General features: G+C 47.3%; 1 protein-coding gene across 1 annotated transcript; it reads right to left on the reverse strand.

The window, feature by feature from the left end:
• Window positions 1-981: 981 nt before the first annotated feature.
• LOC121835898 (trichohyalin-like) lies at window positions 982-25,558 on the reverse strand. Its single transcript, XM_042290442.1, has 7 exons — window positions 24,941-25,558; window positions 24,664-24,894; window positions 14,301-14,729; window positions 13,835-14,065; window positions 6,151-6,708; window positions 5,817-6,047; window positions 982-1,350 (listed from the first exon to the last, which is right to left on the reverse strand). Exons 1-7 carry the CDS (start codon window positions 25,556-25,558, stop codon window positions 982-984), a joined length of 2,667 nt encoding a protein of 888 aa, XP_042146376.1.
• Between the last annotated feature and the right edge of the window lie 843 nt (window positions 25,559-26,401).

Here is a 26,401-nt window from a genome sequence, read left to right on the forward strand (position 1 = left end):
GAGGACCTTTCCATCGCAACCATTTTAATCTCTTGCTTAAAGAGCTCCCACGACTCCAGAAATGTCCCCCCTCGCTCCTTCAAAAGAACTCTCACAAGCTTTATCTGCCGCCATTACAAAGGCTTCGTCGTTGAGTAGTTTTGCATTAAACTTCCAGAGCCTCCAGTTGAATGGCTTCGGCGACGCATTTTCTCCTATAGTAGTCAAAATAAAACAGTGACCCGAAAAATAAACAGGCATGACGCGGTACTTTCTTAACACGGCTGCAACAGAAGCCGACACGTACACTATCTAATCGCGCGTGTGAGGACGCCTGGAAATGTGTGAAACGAATCTCTGACGTTTCGTTTCTCACGGTTCCGGCGTCCACCAAATCAAAATCATCGATCAAATCACTTAGTACTGTAACACTTCTATCTGTGCGTTGCCGAGACGGCAATCTGTCCGCTGTTCGGATAACACATTTAAAATCCCCACACAAAACGACTATTCTATCACATTCTACAAAACGGCGCAAGCCGTAAAAAAAGGCAGCCCGGTCTTTCACCGTACTGGGTGCATATATACAAATAAACCGCCATTGGACTGTTGAAAATAAGAAATCGCACAAAATAAAGCGCCCCACTTGGTCGGTGGTGACTGCCAACTCCGACAAGGGTAGGGACTTACTCAAAAACAAAAACCAACCCCCCGAAGCGCCGACGGCCGGCGTGACACAAACTTCGTAAGATGTTAAAAAAGGCTTTAGCGCAGTCGCTACCTGCTCTTCCTCAGCCATCTTAGTCTCCTGCACCGCTAAGAAATCGGGTCTCTCTTTGATGAGCAGACGCTGTACTTGGTACTGTTTTCTGCGCGTGCCTAGTCCTCGAACATTTAGCGTTGCGACTTTGATGGCTGTGTCGGGCGTACAGATCATGCAGGGCGTGGTGTAGCATTTGCTTTAGCCCCGCAAAGGGGTCCCTGATACCAGGCGTTGCCGCCTTACTTGCTGTCGTGGGGTCGTCGGTCGTCTGGGGGAACGTTATGTTCCGCCTTGTGCCGAACGCGCTTGCCCACCCCTACCCACGGGTTGGGGTTGGGGGTCATCCCCGTCGTCGGGTCCGCCTCTTCGAGGCCCCACTTGATGGAGTCCGTCGTCTCGTCCATGTCCTCGTTGCCTTTGGGAGTGTTATTGGTCGTCACGGAACAGGCCGTAGATGAAACCTCGACACCCACGGACGACGTCGCTACAGAGGGAGAAGGACCTGGACTTAGCTTAGAAGCGGCGTGAGCCGTCCCGGCCGCGTCTTTCGCCGCGATGACTTGTGGGAGCGTGGCGTCTCCGACGCGGAGCCCCTGCTGCTCATCAGGCTGCGGTTGAACGACGTGTCCCAGTCCTTGGACAGCCCGCTCTGCCTCCTCTGTTTCCATGGTCAAGGGCGAAAGGTCGTCCGTCACGGCTCCACCGGTGACGCCGGCGTAAGTCTTGACACACTTGTCGCCGTGGTGACCAAAACGATAGCACACCCAACACTTTGGCGAGGGGCAGTTGCATCTTATGTGCCCGGTGCGCTTACAATGAAGGCAGACGGGCGCGTGTACGGGGATCACGATGAGGACGTTGCCTCCCTGAAGCCTCAACTGGTGTGGCATGCTGTCCGGCGTGACACCGTTCTTTAGCGTCATGCGTACAATGCGCGTCGTCGATTCGATGGCCTGGAATCCCTCGACACGCCACTTTTCGCGAGATACTTCGCCCACTTTCCCATATGGCTCGAAGAGCTTGCTCACCGCTTCGTCGGGGACGTGGTAGGGGACCCAGTGAACCCGAAGCCGCACCTCGGTGGAGCAGGGGTCGATGACGACGCACCGTAGGTTGTTGATGGTCAGCTCCCCGAAGTTAACGAGGCGCCCCCTGGCCTCTTGCGTCCGAAGGGTAGCCAGCCACACGTGATTCATCTGATATGCGCCCAACGAGACGATATCAGACAAAACAACGGTGCGCTTCAGTTCCTGGCGGAAGTCTTCAATCCGGTATGGACGCCCCTTGAAGTCGCAATGCAGCAGGACAGTGTTGACGCAGGTTGTAGCGCTAGGTACTGGTGGCAGTACGATCCTGTATTCTTCCGTAGAAAGTACGGTGGCAAAAGACATACTACTGCGGCCGTCAAGGGCCGTTATCGCCGCTCCGGAGGAGCTAGTCATTCTGCGACCGTCGCTATCGGCAGCCGGAGACAGAATCGCTAAGCTACGCTACAACGTTTTTTTTTTTTTTTTTCTTTATTGCATGTTATTTACAGCAACATTCATGTCGTTCCAATAACGCTGTACAGCTCTTTTGCACAGCGTATTTTCGAAAACCTCGTTTGGACAATTCGTTTTATACGAGACTTTCGAACAGCACTCAACGCGGAGTACCGTCGGAGGAGTACCGTCGGACGGCACTTGAACGCTCTGCAAAAGGGCCGTCGGACGGTACTGTAGTCACTACGACTCTTCTTTTACAACAGGAGTAACCGACGGCACCGGGCGAACGAAATTGGAAAACCCTGTTTCTGGACGTCGGCAAGTGATACGCGACGAGCACAGGCGGCACGTCGACACACACCACCGTGACACACACCAACGAGTACACCGAGCCGCCGAGCACCCGACCACGCGCAAACACTCGCCGACCGACCGACGTTTCAAAATGCAGTCGGCGGCATCTAAAATAAAACGTGTTTACGTCGAAGAACACAAAATAAAATTTGGACGTCCTTGTTGTCATTGGCAGCGCCCCCTGGACTACAAATCGGTGCCGAAAATGCGCACCCCAGACTCTTTGCGTACGCACGAAATTTTCGAAAAATATCGTACGCTAAAAGAGTGCACGCAAAGCGCAAAACGTGGTTAGCGTTCGGCGCATGCGCAGTGGCGACCAAGCTATTCTTTGCGTACGCAAAGCTTTAGAGTGCGCTGTTGAAAAACTCCCTATTGCCACTAGGGGTGTCGCGAACCGGTCGAGGGTCGAGTTCGATCAGGTTCGACTTTTTCGACCTTCTTGTGAAAAGTTCGACACAGGTTCGGCTCAGGTTCGACTGTTATGCGCATGCGCGACAGGCTGGCCAGTTGGTTTTGGATTGGGTGCTGATGGCTAAGGGATGAATTAAGGGCAGCACTGATTTATTTATTTATTTATTTATTCAGATGCCTACAGCGCCATGGGGCATTACAGTAAAGGGGGGGGGGGGGGGGGAGAAGTTGGAAATGAAGAACACGAATAGTTATACAAAAGTTAAAAGAGCAATATTCACAAGCCATAAATCTTTCAGTATCAAAACAAAGTGCAGGCTACATAAAAAATAAAAATGCGGTCTACTAAACACTACGAACGTTACTCAACTACTAACTAGACACTACGATGTTAGTGTTGAATAAAACATATCGTTAGGAACAATGTTGACCACCGAGGCTGGCAAACCGTTCCAATCCCGTATTGTTTTAGGAAAAAAAGAGTTCATATTGACGTCACTTTTACAGCGGAATTCCTTGACCTTATACACATGATCCTTTCGTTGCGATATGTAATCTGGCGGGTGAAGGTAGGCATTTCTATCTATCCCAGTCCTACAGTGAAATATGTTATTAAAAAATTTCAGTCGAAGGTTCTTCCTTCTAAAGCTTAACTCCTTCCATCCTAGGCTCTGTTTCGCACGAGTCATACTAAGTCGCCTGTCGTAATTGTTTAAAACAAAACGGGCAGCCCGGTTTTGTACTTTTTCAAGTTTGATTATCTGGACAGCAGTGTGAGGATCCCATATAGTGCAGGCATATTCTATAATTGAGCGGACATGCGAAAAATAAAGTCTTTCTTTCAAGGAACGTGGTACAGGCTTAAAATTACGAGCGAGAAAGCCAAGCATTCTCGAGGCTTTAGAGACAGTATAGTCAATGTGCTTATTCCAACTTAGGGTCGAGGTTAGGAATACACCAAGATATTTGTATTCGTAGGCAACAGTGAGTTGCTCGTCATTAATGGTATAAGTACTGAGGGACGGAACACGCAGTCTCGTAAATGGGATGTGGACAGTTTTCTTAAAATTAATATTCATTTCCCACAGTTTGCACCAATCGGTAATTGCATTTATGTCTGCCTGTAGAATGTCGACGTCATCACTCGCTCGTATTTTTCGATAAACAACACAATCGTCTGCAAAGAGACGCATTGGTGATGACACAACACCCACGATATCATTCAAGTACAGCATAAACAACAGCGGCCCAAAAACGGACCCTTGCGGGACTCCTGATGTCACGTCAGCAAATTCGGACTGGCAACCATTTAGCACAACATATTGTTTACGGAGAGACAAATATTCGCGTATCCAATATACCACTTTCTTATCAATTTTATAACCGTGAAGTTTCGCAATTAACAAGTCATGGGAGACAACATCAAACGCCTTGCTGAAATCAAGAAAAATGCAGTCAACGCTATCACGGCCATCAAGAGCACCTGCCAATTCATGTACAAACTCTGTTAGCTGTGTCACACACGAGTAGCCTTGACGAAAGCCGTGCTGGGAGGAATGTAGTATTCCCGAGGCATTTACACGATGGATTATGCCTGTATATAAAACGTGCTCACTTACCTTACAAGCGATGCTAGTTAGTGAAATCGGACGGTAATTTGTGACCACGTTCCTTGGGCCACCCTTGTGTATCGGGACCACCCGACCAAGCTTCCAATCTGACGGCAATGATGATGTATCTAAAGATTTTTCAAAAAGAACATAAAAATACAGGCAGACTACACCAGAGCATGACCTCAGAATACAAGGAGAAATGTTGTCGGGGCCTGTTGCCTTGCTTACATCAAGTTCATTTAAAAGCTTTCTAATCCCTTCCACTTGGAGTGTGATCGGAGGAATCTCATTAGTCACAAAGGCTGATGGCTAAGGGATGAATTAAGGGCAGCACTGATTGGCTATTTCGGTTAATACAGTACAAAAAAAATTAAGTTAATAACTTCTTCAGTGATTGCAATTAGTGTATTTTAATTGCAACTGTTCATAAAACTAAAAAATCCTTTGCATAAAAAAAATTATTCTCCAAACCTAGGCAAGGTCGGGCCACACTGTCCACAAAGTAAGTCGAACCGGCCGAATCTGGTTAAAAGTTTCAAGGGTCGAATCCCGAAAAAGGGGGGGGGGGGGGGGGGGGGGGGGGGGTGTTCGACCTATATATTTGGTTCGAAAAAACTTCGAAAATCCTAATGGCCACTTCGCAAACTTTGGTCGAATTGGATTTTTAGGTCGAACTTTCGGCGTTCGACTGGGGTTAGACCATCCGTTTGAAAACGGGCGTGCGATTGTCATTAGCAGATATAGTTCATTATTTTTAACTTGTATCTGAACAAGAAAGGTATTTTATAAGTTTCGACTCATCTCTTTAATGAGAGTTCCTCTAGTAGACATCTTGTAAACCCTGAGATGGGGAACGATAAAAAAACGGACGAGTGGCTCGTCTGATGGAGTGTCTGACTCCCGGAACAGTCTCGGTCGTCCTCGCCGTTGCCGAGACATCGAGACTGTCGCCAAAGAGGAGGTCGCTCGTGGCTACTGGCACGACATTCTTGGGCTTGGCAGGATTATCTGTCTTGACGGAGTAGTCCACCCCCAGCACAGGTCTTCTGGCATGCTTAAGCTCATTCTTAAGTTGCTCAGCTTCCTTGGTTTTTTTTTTTGGTTTTTTTTTTTTTTCAAGGTCTTTATGGACGGCTTTTAGCCGAGAGATCTCTTTTTCCTGCAACTTGAGCCTCTCAACGAGGGAGGCCTCCCGGGTGGGGGTCTTACCCAGGACGTACTCGTGAAGTGCTTCAGCAGGCACAGCATTCGATCTCGGTGCTCCTTTTTGGTGACCAGCAGCTGCAACTCTAGTCCCTTGATCTCCCGTTCCTTGTGTTCTTGAACCTCCCGGAGCTTGGCCACAGCCTCCAGGAGCTTCGACTGCACCTTCAGGAGTGGTGTTGTGTTGGCGTTGCGCGCCTGGCGGTTCAGTCCGCAACTGCTCCGATCGTTTGCGCACTGAAAAAGAGAGCTCCTGCTCAACTGTGCCCTGGATTCGAGGGGCCATTTCCCCCAGGGGGTCCGTCTTGCCGGCGTCGATCTGCTGCCTCTGCAGTGCCACCTCCAGTCGCGACTTGTCCACCAGCGCGTCCTCCATGCTCCGTTGCAGCGCACTGATCTTGAGGCCACTCTGGCGCTCTTGCCGCGCCGCCTGTGCCACCCGCTGATGCTCACGCAGCCGCAGGGTGCTCACCTCGCGGTCGTGCTCCCTTTGGGCCCGGCGGTGCTGCTCCGACTCTTTCTTGAGCTGGCGCATTAGCCGCACGCGCGTCTTCTTCATCTCCAGGATTTCTTCCTTGAGTTTCCTAACATCTCGTTCTTCTTCCTTCGGCCCGATCATCGTGGCCTGCTCCTGGACTTTCTTTCGCAGCTTCGCAACGCGTTCATCCAGCTCCTTGATGCGCTTGCGCCGTTGCTCCAAGATACGAGTCTGCTGGGACTTCTTGTTGGCGTTGTTGCCAGTCGCCAACAAGACAGAGAGGTCGTCCCTCTCCTGCTTGAGCAGCGCCACCTCCCACTCCTGCTCCTTGATCCTTTCTTGGTTCTGGGAGTGCCCCACCTCGATGTGCTGCAAGTTGTCGTGCATGCGGGCAGCCAGGTTCTCCTCGGCCTGCAGCATCTGGCAGGTCGGTTATATCGGTCGCTGAATGCCCGGACGAATGGCGGAGTGGAACGCACGGGCACGCGCACACGCGCACGCAATCATTATCAGCAGTCTTCGGCTGCTGATAATGATTGCGTTACCCCTCAAAGATAGCTTTCAGCAGTCAAAGTGAGAACCGTTAAAGCGCCCCTACTCAACACTGCCTAAAATAGCCAAATTCAAAGCCTCTGAACAGCCTCGGGGTCCTCAACCTCGACGCAAAGTCATGATTCGTTCTTTCAAAATGTATTTTATCGAACAGAAAGGGATAGAGGCCGGATGTCTTATTCAGATTCATATTCAGACGTGATTTAACCCCTTAACCATTTTGAGCAAACCTAGCTCGTCAACTTATACCCCGGTTATACGGGCGCCCTTAACCGCGGTTAAATCAGCTTTAACTGCTGTTTCGTGGCACCACAGTTACCACACTATACTGTCGGACAGCTATTTCAAAAGAAGTGAAGAGCGCGCGTGCACTGCTTCGATGGGTGCTCAAGATGCTCGAGCGCACGTTCGCCCATAGCTTTGACTACATAGCCGCAGAATGTTGTCCGCAAGTATTGTGCCTGTGTCTTAGCATAACTGCGGTCAGCGCCCCCGTGTAACAAGGGTATTAGAACCTCCCCCATTTGTTCAGGACCAATACAGGCCATATGCAAAATTCTTGCCAGCTATCATCATCATGCCAGTAAGAGCCGCCTTTTTTTTTTTTTTTTTTACATCTTTATACTCTGTTTTACCTTATGATGTACCGCAAGAAAAGGCTACAAGCGCGAGCTCCTTACTCTCGGGCAGATCTCGGCGGCACAAGCTCTCGTGCATTAAGGGAAACTGTCAACGCTATGAGCTCGCGCTTCTAGCCTTCGCTGCGGTACAACATAAGGTAAAACGGAGTATAGTTGTGGAAGAGGCGCATCTGCATTTAACTATAATATTCGGTATGATATTCGGATAATTTGTTTGTGCACTCAAGGGAAAGCTGTTCAGTTTCGGTTCAAGGAAGAAAAGAAAGACGGCCGCGAAATTCTGGAAAGGAATTGTCAGCAACGAGGTGGCAAGACTCGTCACTCAAGGTCAGTGAACGGCATTTATTGAAGACGTTCTGCGAAGGCTTTGTACTGAACTTGGAGCAGGTGATCATATTTTAGTTCTACGACTCTCACTTTACTAAGTTCATTGTCTCTCGGGCGAAACTATCGTACGGGAACCCTCCAATATGCAGGAAATTTAATAATTCATCATGATACACTAAATGCCGCTTCTTTTTGCATATGGTCTATAGCTCGTCTGCTTTCCCTGGCTCAAGCACTGAACTGTTTTGGACGTAAGAAAATAATTTGATGGCCTAATTGGTTAAACATACGCTGTAAAAAAATGGACCGTAAAATTTACGGTCAAGTACCAGGCAGCGTAAACATAACGGTACACAGTAAATCTGATTTACGATAAATTAAAACGCTGACCGTAGAAATCTGCGGTCGCCATTTTAATTCACGGTAATCCAGATTTACAGCGCGCCGTTATTTTTAAAGTGCGATTTCGGCAGCATGAGCTGCCTGGTATTTGACCGTAAATTTTACTGTCGACGACCGTAAAATGTTGAAAAAGATGGCACTGGACCACACCATTAAAATCATTTGAACAGCGTAAACCATACAGCGTAAAAAAAAATTAAAGACGTTTACAATTCTCTGTGAGGCCGAATTAGAGCGCAGCTCTTAAGGGGGAGTAGGGGAGGATATGCCCGTGTGACATCACGAGGATGACTTCACTCGTGACGCTCGTGACCTTAATCTTTCTCCTCATGACGTCACTGGTGACCCTCGTGACGTCATTCGTTGCCCTCGTGATGTCACACGTGACGTCACGCGGTTATGCCGACGGCGACGCCGCTCACCCCGGAAACGGGCGCCTAAAAAATGCGCTGTAAAAACTCGGCCGAGTATTTTGGGGCTGTTGTTTTGCGCAGTTCAACTGACTAATCGCGCACATCTAAAGGGAATAATCAGTCATGCACAGACAATTTTGTCTGCGGCGAGGTCGGCTGATCTTGCAACATCCGATGCATTAAAGGGACCATGAAATGACCTTTTTACTTTTTCCAGATAACTTTTACATTAAACCGTCAATGTTCACTGAATGCCGAACAGGCATCCGTTTTCGTCTCGGTTTATTAACTTCTACACAAAACATTATTGAACTATCGACTTTTTCATTCTCTCCAACTGACCGCAAAAGAAGCCGTGACGTAGGCCGTTTCCGGAACCGGAAGTTCTCTCGGCAGTAGGAGAATGGGAGTGTTAGCGGCAACGAGTTGGGGTGCGCCGGTAGGTTTTACTGCGCTGATGTCACCGACGTATTTCCTGAATCGGCGCCTCTCATCGCCGCATCGCAGCTGAGCGAAATTCAATGAGATATGTTGCGCTACAGCGACAGCATGGGACTAGTCCCATACGCCGGTATGCCTGTTGGAAAGTGCAGCGAGTCTTCCGGTGAAGACTCCAGAAGTCAACCACCCCGTCATTGTTGGCAGAAGGGCCGGCCCGTGTCAGTCGTTTGCAAAGCGACGTAGATGGCGTTTTTCGCGGCCTCGGAGATGCAGGAGCGAGCCGACGTTAAAAAAGATACATTTGAACTACGAGTGTCAGCAAGAGCCACGTAAATACCTGTTTACACTCGGAGCGGACGCGCGCGCTTGATGGAAGTCTTGTATTCGCGCTGTTTGTAAGCGCTTCGGGACCGTTCTTTTACGATTGCAACTCGATACTGACGCGACACTCGGCAAAGAAGGTTGGACCGGGGTTGTACGTATACCTCCCACGAACTGTTATAGCTCGACAGTGACGTGCAGTCTGTCAGAATAAAAATGGCATACCAATAACAAAGTGTACATACCGTGTTACGAAGGTAATCCATACTGCGTTTATTTCAGCTCTATATCACACAAAACAAGAAGATAGAATCGACGAGAGTCCCTTTTCGACGAGTGTTCGTCAACACTGCCTCAGAAAACAAGGGGAAGAGATTGACCTCACCTCTTAATCTAGAATTGAGGTCAGTGATCAAACTAAAATACGGGAAGGGTCCACAAGGGTCGCGCGGGCATATTCCATTTAGCACGCCAGCCGATCGTAGGCAGACGGTCTTGCGACGAAGCAACGCAGCGCCGAGTCGGAATGCCTGCTAGGCCTATACGCTTCGTCGGAGTCGGAGGATCCAGCTTTCTTGTTCGTCGTGGTCTGTTTTAAGTACTGTTTTCTTGCTGCTTGAAGTCGGCCCTCGCGGGAAGAACACGTAGAAAAATAAACGTTCAGTCAGTCAGAGTTTTGAGAGGAAGGAAAATAAAGAAAATAAACGTTCGTCGCTGGCTGCCACCCGAGTAACTGTCGGCCCTGCCCTACTGCGCACGCGCAGTAGTTGCTTCGTTTACCACACGATAGATGGCGCCTGGCTCTCAGCATTATCAAATTTGGCAATTTTCGCCACACATCTCTAATTATGCTACAAAATGTGGAACTGAATATTATTTAACAAAACTTTTAGGAAACATTCGCCGGCTATTTATTGTTTACGATCGCGGTGCTGGTGAGGTAGGCTCTTACCCAATAGGCGACCTGGATTTGGCTGACGTGCTCCATTTCCGCGGATGCATCGTAGTGAACAGGCGAAAGAAGGAAGGCGCAAAAGAGTCCAGTTTTCTTTTAAAAGTTCTATAGCAAATAATTTTTTTTGGCTCCCTATTTTTGTGTTTTTGTGTTTCTTTTCACACATTTACGACGTGCGGTGGATGAAACTGGATTTTAAAATCATTTCATGGTCCCTTTAATATCTGTGACCCATGCTGTCAAATGAAAGTAAAAATATCTTATATTTATTTGCATTTCCATTTAAATTCCACATTTCGGCAATTAGCTGAATAACCTTTTTGTTTACGTATGGTTTCTTCTGTCTTTTTATTCGGATTCCTTGATCAAGGTTGATCCCAACGACATCTGTAAGAACACATATACAAAGCAGTGTTTTACTACCACAGCTCATATTAGGACAGGAAAAAAATAATTAGTCTATAATAAATACCTAAATTCGCCAGTAACTAAAGCTTTTGAAGCACTGGTCTTCAGAATGTGCCTAAGTAGCCTGGCACTCAATCTTGTAGGTTAATGAAACTCCCCCATATAAACTTCTAAATTCACATAGACACTTTTTTTACTAATCTTACGCCAGGTTTAAGGGGCGATGCAACGATTTTTGTATTTTGTGCAAATATCGCTTAGAACGGACCCCTGATGTTAATGACCTGTGAAATACCCGTTCATTTTTCTCCACACGCAATTGAAGTCGCAGTAAAAAAATAAAAAAAAAACGAGCAGAGTTCACCCCCTCAACTCGCAGCCAGAACAAGCGGCCACGTGATCCGGAGCCGATTGTATGCCGCCAATTTTGATCATAGCCATGCGCTGGGGTTGGCAAGGCACTGGACACGCGCTGAGTTCCAGACATTGTTATGGTTCGGCTGTTGTCGTCATTGCAGCGATTGGACACAGGACACTACCCGAATGCTTCTCGAGCTATCGATTATCACGAGCCCAAATCGAGTGTCCACGCCATGCTCGGGTACAATTTATGAGCCGCATTCAAATATCGTCACTGGGCGGTACTGCTACCGCCCAGCTACGTCATCAGGTTTTGCGAAGGAGAGATTGAATGAAAACACTGGGTTTTGTCCTCGAAATTACAGCGCAACAAAGGAGTTTCTTGGTCAGTGGCGTTGCGTCCGAGTATCCTTGAGTCCCACTAGTGCCAGTAAGCTCGTGTAAAGTGAAAAACATGTCAATTGAATATCGTTGCACCGCCCCGTTAAGGATCGAACAACCATTCACCAAATTACATGTTTTGGTGAGTTGTAAATTACAAATAAAAAACGAAAGGGAATATCTGCAGGTTCTCAACTATAGCCTTTAAAAAAACGCATTATACATTAAAATATTTTACAATATTATCGGCGGTTGCTATATATGAAACCGCATTTAGAACAGTAAAATAGATCACTGCCCTTTTCTTTTTTGTTTGTTCTGCACTAATAAATTGCCCTGAAATTAGTTATGTCTTTTTGTTGAGAAACTTGCCCATCTTAAAATGGACACACTGCTATTATTATGCAACAAAAATACTCACTCGAACCTCTTTTAACAGGACCTCCACATCTTCGGGTCATTGAAAATGTTGAAGTTCAGAAAAGATCTCTCTGTTGGATCTAAAGCTGCAGCCCTTGGAACCGATTGATCTTTTTGTTTTGTAAAAAAACTAGCAGTGGAAATAAAAGCCTTGTTCTTTTGAATAAACATTTTAAGTCTTTTTGAACAAAGACTAGTCGCCGGTGGCGTCGTGAGGCAGGTACAGTCATTTCTTCAATAATATAGCGCATCCCAAGTTATAGAGGCTTTACACACGCGCCAAATTACAGCCGCCATTGCTGACCTTCTCTTGTCTTACCGAAATGCCGAGCAACTGAAACGGTAGTTGACGATCCAACACAGAAGCCGATGCTTTAGAAAAGGACACAGTTGAGTCCAATATGGCAATAACCTGGCCTGCTATGGTAATGATGAAGTGAAATGAACGAAATAAGAGGAAACAAAAACTGAAGGTCAGTTATGGCGGCGTCCATGCACAGCTGCTGCAAAGCGTCTATAACGGAGACAATGCTATGAAGAGATGATTATATCTAAATTTCAAATGAAAAGTACTACAAATTAAATATCTCGTTCGGTAGCGTGTATTCGCACACTACCAAATATATTTGAGTAAGCAAAGGACAAAGAACACGAAATAAAATAATCCGACTTCATTTTTATACTACACCATCTCACTATGCCAGAACTGGAGACTGAAGCTAACGAAAGCACGTTGGGATTCCATTTCCTATGTATTTTGTCAATAAAGGCAACGTGGGCGTTATTTTGTTTACAGGCCACTACTAGAAGCTCGTTACATGGCACGTAAACAGCGTCTATAGGTAAGGATCATGGCCCGTGCGTGAAGGGGGGGGGGGGGGGGGGGGGGGGTTCTGCCCCCCCCCTCCCCCCCGCATCTCTCCAGGGGCATGGGGTGGGGGGGGGGGGGGGGGGGGGGCACGAGCCCCGATGCCCCGCCGTAGTCTCCGCACCGTCGTGTCGGAATAAAAATGGTATACTAATATAGAGTTTTAGGGAACCGTTTTTGCACATCCGATGCGGTACGTTGGGCCCACTACGCATGCACTACCGAAAGCCCATTGTACTTTATTATATGTGCAAAAATCGTTCTCTAAAACTCTCTAATAACAAAGTGTACACTGTTAGAAAAACTCCTTTCAAAGTATGGGACACATACATGCTAACCTTGTTGCACAACATGTACTGTATTACCGGACTACAGAACATGTTCCATACTTCTTTAGTATGGGACATGTTGCTGTATGAAAAAGGGGGGGGGGGGGGGGCGTGTTCGACCTATATATTTGGTTCGAAAAAACTTCGAAAATCCTAATGGCCACTTCGCAAACTTTGGTCGAATTGGATTTTTAGGTCGAACTTTCGGCGTTCGACTGGGGTTAGACCATCCGTTTGAAAACGGGCGTGCGATTGTCATTAGCAGATATAGTTCATTATTTTTAACTTGTATCTGAACAAGAAAGGTATTTTATAAGTTTCGACTCATCTCTTTAATGAGAGTTCCTCTAGTAGACATCTTGTAAACCCTGAGATGGGGAACGATAAAAAAACGGACGAGTGGCTCGTCTGATGGAGTGTCTGACTCCCGGAACAGTCTCGGTCGTCCTCGCCGTTGCCGAGACATCGAGACTGTCGCCAAAGAGGAGGTCGCTCGTGGCTACTGGCACGACATTCTTGGGCTTGGCAGGATTATCTGTCTTGACGGAGTAGTCCACCCCCAGCACAGGTCTTCTGGCATGCTTAAGCTCATTCTTAAGTTGCTCAGCTTCCTTGTTTTTTTTGTTTTTTTTTTTCAAGGTCTTTATGGACGGCTTTTAGCCGAGAGATCTCTTTTTCCTGCAACTTGAGCCTCTCAACGAGGGAGGCCTCCAGGGTGGGGGTCTTACCCAGGACGTACTCGTGAAGTGCTTCAGCAGGCACAGCATTCGATCTCGGTGCTCCTTTTTGGTGACCAGCAGCTGCAACTCTAGTCCCTTGATCTCCCGTTCCTTGTGTTCTTGAACCTCCCGGAGCTTGGCCTCAGCCTCCAGGAGCTTCGACTGCACCTTCAGGAGTGGTGTGGTGTTGGCGTTGCGCGCCTGGCGGTTCAGTCCGCAACTGCTCCGATCGTTTGCGCACTGAAAAAGAGAGCTCCTGCTCAACTGTGCCCTGGATTCGAGGGGCCATTTCCCCCAGGGGGTCCGTCTTGCCGGCGTCGATCTGCTGCCTCTGCAGTGCCGCCTCCAGTCGCGACTTGTCCACCAGCGCGTCCTCCATGCTCCGTTGCAGCGCACTGATCTTGAGGCCACTCTGGCGCTCTTGCCGCGCCGCCTGTGCCACCCGCTGATGCTCACGCAGCCGCAGGGTGCTCACCTCGCGGTCGTGCTCCCTTTGGGCCCGGCGGTGCTGCTCCGACTCTTTCTTGAGCTGGCGCATTAGCCGCACGCGCGTCTTCTTCATCTCCAGGATTTCTTCCTTGAGTTTCCTAACATCTCGTTCTTCTTCCTTCGGCCCGATCATCGTGGCCTGCTCCTGCAGGACTTTCTTTCGCAGCTTCGCAACGCGTTCATCCAGCTCCTTGATGCGCTTGCGCCGTTGCTCCAAGATACGAGTCTGCTGGGACTTCTTGTTGGCGTTGTTGCCAGTCGCCAACAAGACAGAGAGGTCGTCCCTCTCCTGCTTGAGCAGCGCCACCTCCCACTCCTGCTCCTTGATCCTTTCTTGGTTCTGGGAGTGCCCCACCTCGATGTGCTGCAAGTTGTCGTGCATGCGGGCAGCCAGGTTCTCCTCGGCCTGCAGCATCTGGCAGGTCGGTTATATCGGTCACTGAATGCCCGGACGAATGGCGGAGTGGAACGCACGGGCACGCGCACACGCGCACGCAATCATTATCAGCAGTCTTCGGCTGCTGATAATGATTGCGTTACCCCTCAAAGATAGCTTTCAGCAGTCAAAGTGAGAACCGTTAAAGCGCCCCTACTCAACACTGCCTAAAATAGCCAAATTCAAAGCCTCTGAACAGCCTCGGGGTCCTCAACCTCGACGCAAAGTCATGATTCGTTCTTTCAAAATGTATTTTATCGAACAGAAAGGGATAGAGGCCGGATGTCTTATTCAGATTCATATTCAGACGTGATTTAACCCCTTAACCGTTTTGAGCAAACCTAGCTCGTCAACTTATACCCCGGTTATACGGGCGCCCTTAACCGCGGTTAAATCAGCTTTAACTGCTGTTTCGTGGCACCACAGTTACCGCACTATACTCTCGGACAGCTATTCCAGAAGAAGTGAAGAGCGCGCGTGCACTGCTTCGATGGGTGCTCAAGATGCTCGAGCGCACGTTCGCCCATAGCTTTGACTACATAGCCGCAGAATGTTGTCCGCAAGTATTGTGCCTGTGTCTTAGCATAACTGCGGTCAGTGCCCCCGTGTAACAAGGGTATTAGAACCTCCCCCATTTGTTCAGGACCAATAGACCCTTTTCAAAAGTCAGAGTCCTCTTGTGGCAGTATAAAAAGCTCCATTATTGCCGCTCTAATGGCGGTGATAGGAGATCATGCGCGGCTAAATCAAACACCCTCGATTCCGTGCATCGAAGGTGACGTGAAAGGACCAACATCTTTTCCTTTTTCTGCTCTATGCTTTCGAAGACGTTCGATTTTTCTGGTGTGGAGAAACAGTGTAGTTCCGCCATTAGAGCGTCGGGTCTGGCTCTGCACAAGGTGGGTAGACTGACTTTCGTAAAGGGTCTATAGACCTTTTCATTTTATTAGTTGCCTCACCGGTGGATAGAGGGCGCTGACACACTTGGCGCCATCAGGTTGCTTCACTTTGGTTGGTTTCGGTTTCAACGTGAACGCGGCTGTGTTGCTGTTTTACGTTGTTTTTGATTAATTTTGTGATTCGATTAGTTTCCTTGTAGCACACAACAAATGAAACAATGGTATTGAGTCACCTTGAGGGCTACGATATGTATCTCAGCCTAAATTGTGGGCTTTTTGTTTACCCACTCCTTTGATGTAGCTGATTATGGTCGGTCGCGAAACGCCTGACTGGTGTACAGGGGAAATTACCACCGTATACAGCCGTACCCGATGACACCAGTTTCCAGAAAAACAATATAACGAAGAGACTAACATGTGAATGTAAATAAGCATATCGACAGCTTGATCAGCAATGTGCTGAATTGGCCAGAACAGATGAACTCGCGAGTTTACTACTCACTGTTCGGTTTCGTGGGCACCCAACCTTCAGTGAACTTCGCAGAATAAAACCTTTCGTGTAATGACGCAGATAAATGGTATAAAGGAGTGGTATCGTCTCAGCCTATTTTTTTTAATTCAGTACTCGAGCATGCTTTGACATGCTGAGTAGGAAGTTTCTTAAATTGTCAGCCCTGCTAAAGTACTCATAAGCAGCATTTCGCGATATTGGCCCTGGAAAATAAATTATTTTTATATGAACATTTGCTTACTCAAGATATAAGTGACAGGCCCGTCAAATTAAATCTGGCATTTGCCTTCCGTTAAAGTGGCCAAATAAAATTAAAGGGCTCAGGAAGAGAAATGCCTCGGATAGTTTGGCATAATTCTAGCGCTAGGCACCACTTTACGAACCTGTGTGAACAAATATTAATTTTTGAACAGATTCGCTCTCTAAACTTAGGCGTCGCCAGCCATCAAAAGTAAACCTCTGTGCACCATCGACAATCCTGCACTAAAAAAATTGTTCTGCAAACGGCTCTTTTTTTTTTTTTTGCGTAAAATATTGCGGATTTTAGATACGCACAAAAACTAAAACCGCGTACGCAAAAAAAAAAAAGCGTTGTAGTTATTGAGCATGCGCTGAACCCAAACCGCGTTTTGGATTTGCAAATAGAAACGGCGTTATTTCTTTGTGCACGCTATTCTAAAACTCGCTACCGTTAAGTGTCTGTGGCCGTTTCGTACGCGGGAAGTCCTAACTTTTGTGTTAAAATAAATTGAGTGGATGACACGGGTTATGTAAATATAATCAATAAATCACTTAAATGACTGTCGAAATGGAAGCGAGCACGGTATACAATTTCTTAAACTTCATAAGTAAACCGACCAACCGAATATTCATGTCGCAAAAAAAATTGAGAACCTCATCAACATGTAGGTGTGATATTATGAACAAACAATTCGCCTGATGTTGACGTACCATTACTTCTAGCGTCAGATAAAATACAAGTTAAACATTCGTTGTCCATCTCCTCCGCGAGTTTCCTTACATAATCAAAAGCAACTGTTTTCGATATATTATGAATACAATGAACGATACTTTCAGGAAATAACGATAGTCTCCATGCGCTGACTATTCTTGACGCCTTCCGATCCTAAATGTGCGATATAAATATACGCGCTTCTTACTGGGAATGTTCCGTTACTATTACTAAACAAACCACAGTTAACATAAGAACCTTTAAATTCTCGTGATACTTTAGTCGTCGAGTAGACATATCGGACTACAGTTTCCGAAGCAAGGCCAGAAAGCGCGGTAAAACGCAACGAAAAACACGGATACAACGCATCCGCCAAGGTGCGGAGGGGAGAGCGGAGGAGCAAGTTGAAGCAACCTAATGGCTGCCGCGTCACGTGATTCCAAGATGGCAGCGCCCATGCGGAGGAGGATGAAAAGGTCTATACAGGTCATATGCAAAATTCTTGCCAGCTATCATCATCATGCCAGTAAGAGCCGCCTTTTTTTTTTTTTTTTTTTTTTACATCTTTATACTCTGTTTTACCTTATGATGTACCGCAAGAAAAGGCTACAAGCGCGAGCTCCTTACTCTCGGGCAGATCTCGGCGGCACAAGCTCTCGTGCATTAAGGGAAACTGTCAACGCTATGAGCTCGCACTTCTAGCCTTCGCTGCGGTACAACATAAGGTAAAACGGAGTATAGTTGTGGAAGAGGCGCATCTGCATTTAACTATAATATTCGGTATGATATTCGGATAATTTGTTTGTGCACTCAAGGGAAAGCTGTTCAGTTTCAGTTCAAGGAAGAAAAGAAAGACGGCCGCGAAATTCTGGAAAGGAATTGTCAGCAACGAGGTGGCAAGACTCGTCACTCAAGGTCAGTGAACGGCATTTATTGAAGACGTTCTGCGAAGGCTTTGTACTGAACTTGGAGCAGGTGATCATATTTTAGTTCTACGACTCTCACTTTACTAAGTTCATTGTCTCTCGGGCGAAACTATCGTACGGGAACCCTCCAATATGCAGGAAATTTAATAATTCATCATGATACACTAAATGCCGCTTCTTTTTGCATATGGTCTATAGCTCGTCTGGTTTCCCTGGCTCAAGCACTGAACTGTTTTGGACGTAAGAAAATAATTTGATGGCCTAATTGGTTAAACATACGCTGTAAAAAAATGGACCGTAAAATTTACGGTCAAGTACCAGGCAGCGTAAACATAACGGTACACAGTAAATCTGATTTACGATAAATTAAAACGCTGACCGTAGAAATCTGCGGTCGCCATTTTAATTCACGGTAATCCAGATTTACAGCGCGCCGTTATTTTTAAAGTGCGATTTCGGCAGCAAGAGCTGCCTGGTATTTGACCGTAAATTTTACTGTCGACGACCGTAAAATGTTGAAAAAGATGGCACTGGACCACACCATTAAAATCATTTTAACAGCGTAAACCATACAGCGTAAAAAAAAATTAAAGACGTTTACAATTCTCTGTGAGGCCGAATTAGAGCGCAGCTCTTAAAGGAGCAATGCAACAATTTTTGTACTTTGCGCAAATACCACTTAGAACGGATCCCTGACATTAATGACCTATGAAACACGTGTTCGTTTTCCACCCGACGCAATAGAAGTCCCGGAATAAAATTAAAGAAAAACGAGCAGCGTTCTACCCCTCAACTCGCAGCCAGAACAAGCGACCACGTGATCTAGAGCCGATTATATGCCGCCAATGTTGATCATATCCACGCGCTGGGGTTGGCAAAGCACAGGACACGCGCTGAGTTCCAGATATTGTTATGGCTCGGCTGTTATCGTCGTTGCAGCGATTGGGCACGGGCCACTACCTGAATGCTTCTCGAGCTAGTGATTATCACGATCCCATATCGAGTGCGCACGCAATGCTCGGGTCCAATCTATGAACCGCATTCAAATGTCGTCATTGGGGTGTACTGCGATCCCCACATTACGTCATCAAATTTTGCAAAGGAAAGATTGAATGAAAATGATCGCTTTTGTCCTTGAAATTACACCGCAACAAAGGAGTTTCTTAGCCAGTGGCGTTCCGTGTGAGTATCCTTGAGTCCCACTAGTGCCAGTAAGCTCGTGTAAAGTGAAAAACATTCCAATTGAATATCGGTTCACCGCCCCTTTAAGGGGGAGTAGGGGAGGATATGCCCGTGTGACATCACGAGGATGACTTCACTCGTGACGCTCGTGACCTTAATCTTTCTCCTCATGACGTCACTGGTGACCCTCGTGACGTCATTCGTTGCCCTCGTGATGTCACACGTGACGTCACGCGGTTATGCCGACGGCGACGCCGCTCACCCCGGAAACGGGCGCCTAAAAAATGCGCTGTAAAAACTCGGCCGAGTATTTTGGGGCTGTTGTTTTGCGCAGTTCAACTGACTAATCGCGCACATCTAGTGGGAATAATCAGTCATGCACAGACAATTTTGTCTGCGGCGAGGTCGGCTGGTCTTGCAACATCCGATGCATTAAAGGGACCATGAAATGACCTTTTTACTTTTTCCAGATAACTTTTACATTAAACCGTCAATGTTCACTGAATGCCGAACAGGCATCCGTTTTCGTCTCGGTTTATTAACTTCTACACAAAACATTATTGAACTATCGACTTTTTCATTCTCTCCAACTGACCGCAAAAGAAGCCGTGACGTAGGCCGTTTCCGGAACCGGAAGTTCTCTCGGCAGTAGGAGAATGGGAGTGTTAGCGGCAACGAGTTGGGGTGCGCCGGTAGGTTTTACTGCGCTGATGTCACCGACGTATTTCCTGAATCGGCGCCTCTCATCGCCGCATCGCAGCTGAGCGAAATTCAATGAGATATGTTGCGCTACAGCGACAGCATGGGACTAGTCCCATACGCCGGTATGCCTGTTGGAAAGTGCAGCGAGTCTTCCGGTGAAGACTCCAGAAGTCAACCACCCCGTCATTGTTGGCAGAAGGGCCGGCCCGTGTCAGTCGTTTGCAAAGCGACGTAGATGGCGTTTTTCGCGGCCTCGGAGATGCAGGAGCGAGCCGACGTTAAAAAAGATACATTTGAACTACGAGTGTCAGCAAGAGCCACGTAAATACCTGTTTACACTCGGAGCGGACGCGCGCGCTTGATGGAAGTCTTGTATTCGCGCTGTTTGTAAGCGCTTCGGGACCGTTCTTTTACGATTGCAACTCGATACTGACGCGACACTCGGCAAAGAAGGTTGGACCGGGGTTGTACGTATACCTCCCACGAACTGTTATAGCTCGACAGTGACGTGCAGTCTGTCAGAATAAAAATGGCATACCAATAACAAAGTGTACATACCGTGTTACGAAGGTAATCCATACTGCGTTTATTTCAGCTCTATATCACACAAAACAAGAAGATAGAATCGACGAGAGTCCCTTTTCGACGAGTGTTCGTCAACACTGCCTCAGAAAACAAGGGGAAGAGATTGACCTCACCTCTTAATCTAGAATTGAGGTCAGTGATCAAACTAAAATACGGGAAGGGTCCACAAGGGTCGCGCGGGCATATTCCATTTAGCACGCCAGCCGATCGTAGGCAGACGGTCTTGCGACGAAGCAACGCAGCGCCGAGTCGGAATGCCTGCTAGGCCTATACGCTTCGTCGGAGTCGGAGGATCCAGCTTTCTTGTTCGTCGTGGTCTGTTTTAAGTACTGTTTTCTTGCTGCTTGAAGTCGGCCCGCGCGAGAAGAACACGTAGAAAAATAAACGTTCAGTCAGTCAGAGTTTTGAGAGGAAGGAAAATAAAGAAAATAAACGTTCGTCGCTGGCTGCCACCCGAGTAACTGTCGGCCCTGCCCTACTGCGCACGCGCAGTAGTTGCTTCGTTTACCACACGATAGATGGCGCCTGGCTCTCAGCATTATCAAATTTGGCAATTTTCGCCACACATCTCTAATTATGCTACAAAATGTGGAACTGAATATTATTTAACAAAACTTTTAGGAAACATTCGCCGGCTATTTATTGTTTACGATCGCGGTGCTGGTGAGGTAGGCTCTTACCCAATAGGCGACCTGGATTTGGCTGACGTGCTCCATTTCCGCGGATGCATCGTAGTGAACAGGCGAAAGAAGGAAGGCGCAAAAGAGTCCAGTTTTCTTTTAAAAGTTCTATAGCAAATAATTTTTTTGGCTCCCTATTTTTGTATTTTTGTGTTTCTTTTCACACCTTTTACGACGTGCGGTGGATGAAACTGGATTTTAAAATCATTTCATGGTCCCTTTAATATCTGTGACCCATGCTGTCAAATGAAAGTAAAAATATCTTATATTTATTTGCATTTCCATTTAAATTCCACATTTCGGCAATTAGCTGAATAACCTTTTTGTTTACGTATGTTTTCTTCTGTCTTTTTATTCGGATTCCTTGATCAAGGTTGATCCCAACGACATCTGTAAGAACACATATACAAAGTAGTGTTTTACTACCACGGCTCATATTAGGACAGGAAAAAAATAATTAGTCTATAATAAATACCTAAATTCGCCAGTAACTAAAGCTTTTGAAGCACTGGTCTTCAGAATGTGCCTAAGTAGCCTGGCACTCAATCTTGTAGGTTAATGAAACTCCCCCATATAAACTTCTAAATTCACATAGACACTTTTTTTACTAATCTTACGCCAGGTTTAAGGGGCGATGCAACGATTTTTGTATTTTGTGCAAATATCGCTTAGAACGGACCCCTGATGTTAATGACCTGTGAAATACCCGTTCATTTTTCTCCACACGCAATTGAAGTCGCAGTAAAAAAATAAAAAAAAAACGAGCAGAGTTCACCCCCTCAACTCGCAGCCAGAACAAGCGGCCACGTGATCCGGAGCCGATTGTATGCCGCCAATTTTGATCATAGCCATGCGCTGGGGTTGGCAAGGCACTGGACACGCGCTGAGTTCCAGACATTGTTATGGTTCGGCTGTTGTCGTCATTGCAGCGATTGGACACAGGACACTACCCGAATGCTTCTCGAGCTATCGATTATCACGAGCCCAAATCGAGTGTCCACGCCATGCTCGGGTACAATTTATGAGCCGCATTCAAATATCGTCACTGGGCGGTACTGCTACCGCCCAGCTACGTCATCAGGTTTTGCGAAGGAGAGATTGAATGAAAACACTGGGTTTTGTCCTCGAAATTACAGCGCAACAAAGGAGTTTCTTGGTCAGTGGCGTTGCGTCCGAGTATCCTTGAGTCCCACTAGTGCCAGTAAGCTCGTGTAAAGTGAAAAACATATCAATTGAATATCGTTGCACCGCCCCGTTAAGGATCGAACAACCATTCACCAAATTACATGTTTTGGTGAGTTGTAAATTACAAATAAAAAACGAAAGGGAATATCTGCAGGTTCTCAACTATAGCCTTTAAAAAAACGCATTATACATTAAAATATTTTACAATATTATCGGCGGTTGCTATATATGAAACCGCATTTAGAACAGTAAAATAGATCACTGCCCTTTTCTTTTTTGTTTGTTCTGCACTAATAAATTGCCCTGAAATTAGTTATGTCTTTTTGTTGAGAAACTTGCCCATCTTAAAATGGACACACTGCTATTATTATGCAACAACAATACTCACTCGAACCTCTTTTAACAGGACCTCCACATCTTCGGGTCATTGAAAATGTTGAAGTTCAGAAAAGATCTCTCTGTTGGATCTAAAGCTGCAGCCCTTGGAACCGATTGATCTTTTTGTTTTGTAAAAAAACTAGCAGTGGAAATAAAAGCCTTGTTCTTTTGAATAAACATTTTAAGTCTTTTTGAACAAAGACTAGTCGCCGGTGGCGTCGTGAGGCAGGTACAGTCATTTCTTCAATAATATAGCGCATCCCAAGTTATAGAGGCTTTACACACGCGCCAAATTACAGCCGCCATTGCTGACCTTCTCTTGTCTTACCGAAATGCCGAGCAACTGAAACGGTAGTTGACGATCCAACACAGAAGCCGATGCTTTAGAAAAGGACACAGTTGAGTCCAATATGGCAATAACCTGGCCTGCTATGGTAATGATGAAGTGAAATGAACGAAATAAGAGGAAACAAAAACTGAAGGTCAGTTATGGCGGCGTCCATGCACAGCTGCTGCAAAGCGTCTATAACGGAGACAATGCTATGAAGAGATGATTATATCTAAATTTCAAATGAAAAGTACTACAAATTAAATATCTCGTTCGGTAGCGTGTATTCGCACACTACCAAATATATTTGAGTAAGCAAAGGACAAAGAACACGAAATAAAATAATCCGACTTCATTTTTATACTACACCATCTCACTATGCCAGAACTGGAGACTGAAGCTAACGAAAGCACGTTGGGATTCCATTTCCTATGTATTTTGTCAATAAAGGCAACGTGGGCGTTATTTTGTTTACAGGCCACTACTAGAAGCTCGTTACATGGCACGTAAACAGCGTCTATAGGTAAGGATCATGGCCCGTGCGTGAAGGGGGGGGGGGGGGGGGGGGTTCTGCCCCCCCCTCCCCCCCGCATCTCTCCAGGGGCATGGGGTGGGGGGGCACGAGCCCCGATGCCCCGCCGTAGTCTCCGCACCGTCGTGTCGGAATAAAAATGGTATACTAATATAGAGTTTTAGGGAACCGTTTTTGCACATCCGATGCGGTACGTTGGGCCCACTACGCATGCACTACCGAAAGCCCATTGTACTTTATTATATGTGCAAAAATCGTTCTCTAAAACTCTCTAATAACAAAGTGTACACTGTTAGAAAAACTCCTTTCAAAGTATGGGACACATACATGCTAACCTTGTTGCACAACATGTACTGTATTACCGGACTACAGAACATGTTCCATACTTCTTTAGTATGGGACATGTTGCTGTATGAAAAAGGGGGGGGGGGGGGGCGTGTTCGACCTATATATTTGGTTCGAAAAAACTTCGAAAATCCTAATGGCCACTTCGCAAACTTTGGTCGAATTGGATTTTTAGGTCGAACTTTCGGCGTTCGACTGGGGTTAGACCATCCGTTTGAAAACGGGCGTGCGATTGTCATTAGCAGATATAGTTCATTATTTTTAACTTGTATCTGAACAAGAAAGGTATTTTATAAGTTTCGACTCATCTCTTTAATGAGAGTTCCTCTAGTAGACATCTTGTAAACCCTGAGATGGGGAACGATAAAAAAACGGACGAGTGGCTCGTCTGATGGAGTGTCTGACTCCCGGAACAGTCTCGGTCGTCCTCGCCGTTGCCGAGACATCGAGACTGTCGCCAAAGAGGAGGTCGCTCGTGGCTACTGGCACGACATTCTTGGGCTTGGCAGGATTATCTGTCTTGACGGAGTAGTCCACCCCCAGCACAGGTCTTCTGGCATGCTTAAGCTCATTCTTAAGTTGCTCAGCTTCCTTGTTTTTTTTGTTTTTTTTTTTCAAGGTCTTTATGGACGGCTTTTAGCCGAGAGATCTCTTTTTCCTGCAACTTGAGCCTCTCAACGAGGGAGGCCTCCAGGGTGGGGGTCTTACCCAGGACGTACTCGTGAAGTGCTTCAGCAGGCACAGCATTCGATCTCGGTGCTCCTTTTTGGTGACCAGCAGCTGCAACTCTAGTCCCTTGATCTCCCGTTCCTTGTGTTCTTGAACCTCCCGGAGCTTGGCCTCAGCCTCCAGGAGCTTCGACTGCACCTTCAGGAGTGGTGTGGTGTTGGCGTTGCGCGCCTGGCGGTTCAGTCCGCAACTGCTCCGATCGTTTGCGCACTGAAAAAGAGAGCTCCTGCTCAACTGTGCCCTGGATTCGAGGGGCCATTTCCCCCAGGGGGTCCGTCTTGCCGGCGTCGATCTGCTGCCTCTGCAGTGCCGCCTCCAGTCGCGACTTGTCCACCAGCGCGTCCTCCATGCTCCGTTGCAGCGCACTGATCTTGAGGCCACTCTGGCGCTCTTGCCGCGCCGCCTGTGCCACCCGCTGATGCTCACGCAGCCGCAGGGTGCTCACCTCGCGGTCGTGCTCCCTTTGGGCCCGGCGGTGCTGCTCCGACTCTTTCTTGAGCTGGCGCATTAGCCGCACGCGCGTCTTCTTCATCTCCAGGATTTCTTCCTTGAGTTTCCTAACATCTCGTTCTTCTTCCTTCGGCCCGATCATCGTGGCCTGCTCCTGCAGGACTTTCTTTCGCAGCTTCGCAACGCGTTCATCCAGCTCCTTGATGCGCTTGCGCCGTTGCTCCAAGATACGAGTCTGCTGGGACTTCTTGTTGGCGTTGTTGCCAGTCGCCAACAAGACAGAGAGGTCGTCCCTCTCCTGCTTGAGCAGCGCCACCTCCCACTCCTGCTCCTTGATCCTTTCTTGGTTCTGGGAGTGCCCCACCTCGATGTGCTGCAAGTTGTCGTGCATGCGGGCAGCCAGGTTCTCCTCGGCCTGCAGCATCTGGCAGGTCGGTTATATCGGTCACTGAATGCCCGGACGAATGGCGGAGTGGAACGCACGGGCACGCGCACACGCGCACGCAATCATTATCAGCAGTCTTCGGCTGCTGATAATGATTGCGTTACCCCTCAAAGATAGCTTTCAGCAGTCAAAGTGAGAACCGTTAAAGCGCCCCTACTCAACACTGCCTAAAATAGCCAAATTCAAAGCCTCTGAACAGCCTCGGGGTCCTCAACCTCGACGCAAAGTCATGATTCGTTCTTTCAAAATGTATTTTATCGAACAGAAAGGGATAGAGGCCGGATGTCTTATTCAGATTCATATTCAGACGTGATTTAACCCCTTAACCGTTTTGAGCAAACCTAGCTCGTCAACTTATACCCCGGTTATACGGGCGCCCTTAACCGCGGTTAAATCAGCTTTAACTGCTGTTTCGTGGCACCACAGTTACCGCACTATACTCTCGGACAGCTATTCCAGAAGAAGTGAAGAGCGCGCGTGCACTGCTTCGATGGGTGCTCAAGATGCTCGAGCGCACGTTCGCCCATAGCTTTGACTACATAGCCGCAGAATGTTGTCCGCAAGTATTGTGCCTGTGTCTTAGCATAACTGCGGTCAGTGCCCCCGTGTAACAAGGGTATTAGAACCTCCCCCATTTGTTCAGGACCAATAGACCCTTTTCAAAAGTCAGAGTCCTCTTGTGGCAGTATAAAAAGCTCCATTATTGCCGCTCTAATGGCGGTGATAGGAGATCATGCGCGGCTAAATCAAACACCCTCGATTCCGTGCATCGAAGGTGACGTGAAAGGACCAACATCTTTTCCTTTTTCTGCTCTATGCTTT

The sequence above is a fragment of the Ixodes scapularis genome, unplaced genomic scaffold, assembly GCF_016920785.2.
Source record: "Ixodes scapularis isolate PalLabHiFi unplaced genomic scaffold, ASM1692078v2 PGA_scaffold1__304_contigs__length_218370807, whole genome shotgun sequence".
NCBI classification, from domain to species: Eukaryota; Metazoa; Arthropoda; class Arachnida; order Ixodida; family Ixodidae; genus Ixodes; species Ixodes scapularis.

What these genes read in the sequence shown, in the direction of transcription:
- LOC121835898 (XM_042290442.1), bottom strand. Translation starts at nt 25,558, where the DNA reads ATGCTGCAGGCCGAGGAGAACCTGGCTGCCCGCATGCACGACAACTTG. An exon ending in CGGACCCCCTGGGGGAAATG is followed by an intron (nt 24,895 to 24,940) that starts GCCCCTCGAATC and finishes TCTCTTTTTCAG; the next exon opens with TGCGCAAACGATCGGAGCAG. An exon ending in ACTTCACGAGTACGTCCTGG is followed by an intron (nt 6,709 to 13,834) that starts GTAAGACCCCCA and finishes CCGACCTGCCAG; the next exon opens with ATGCTGCAGGCCGAGGAGAA.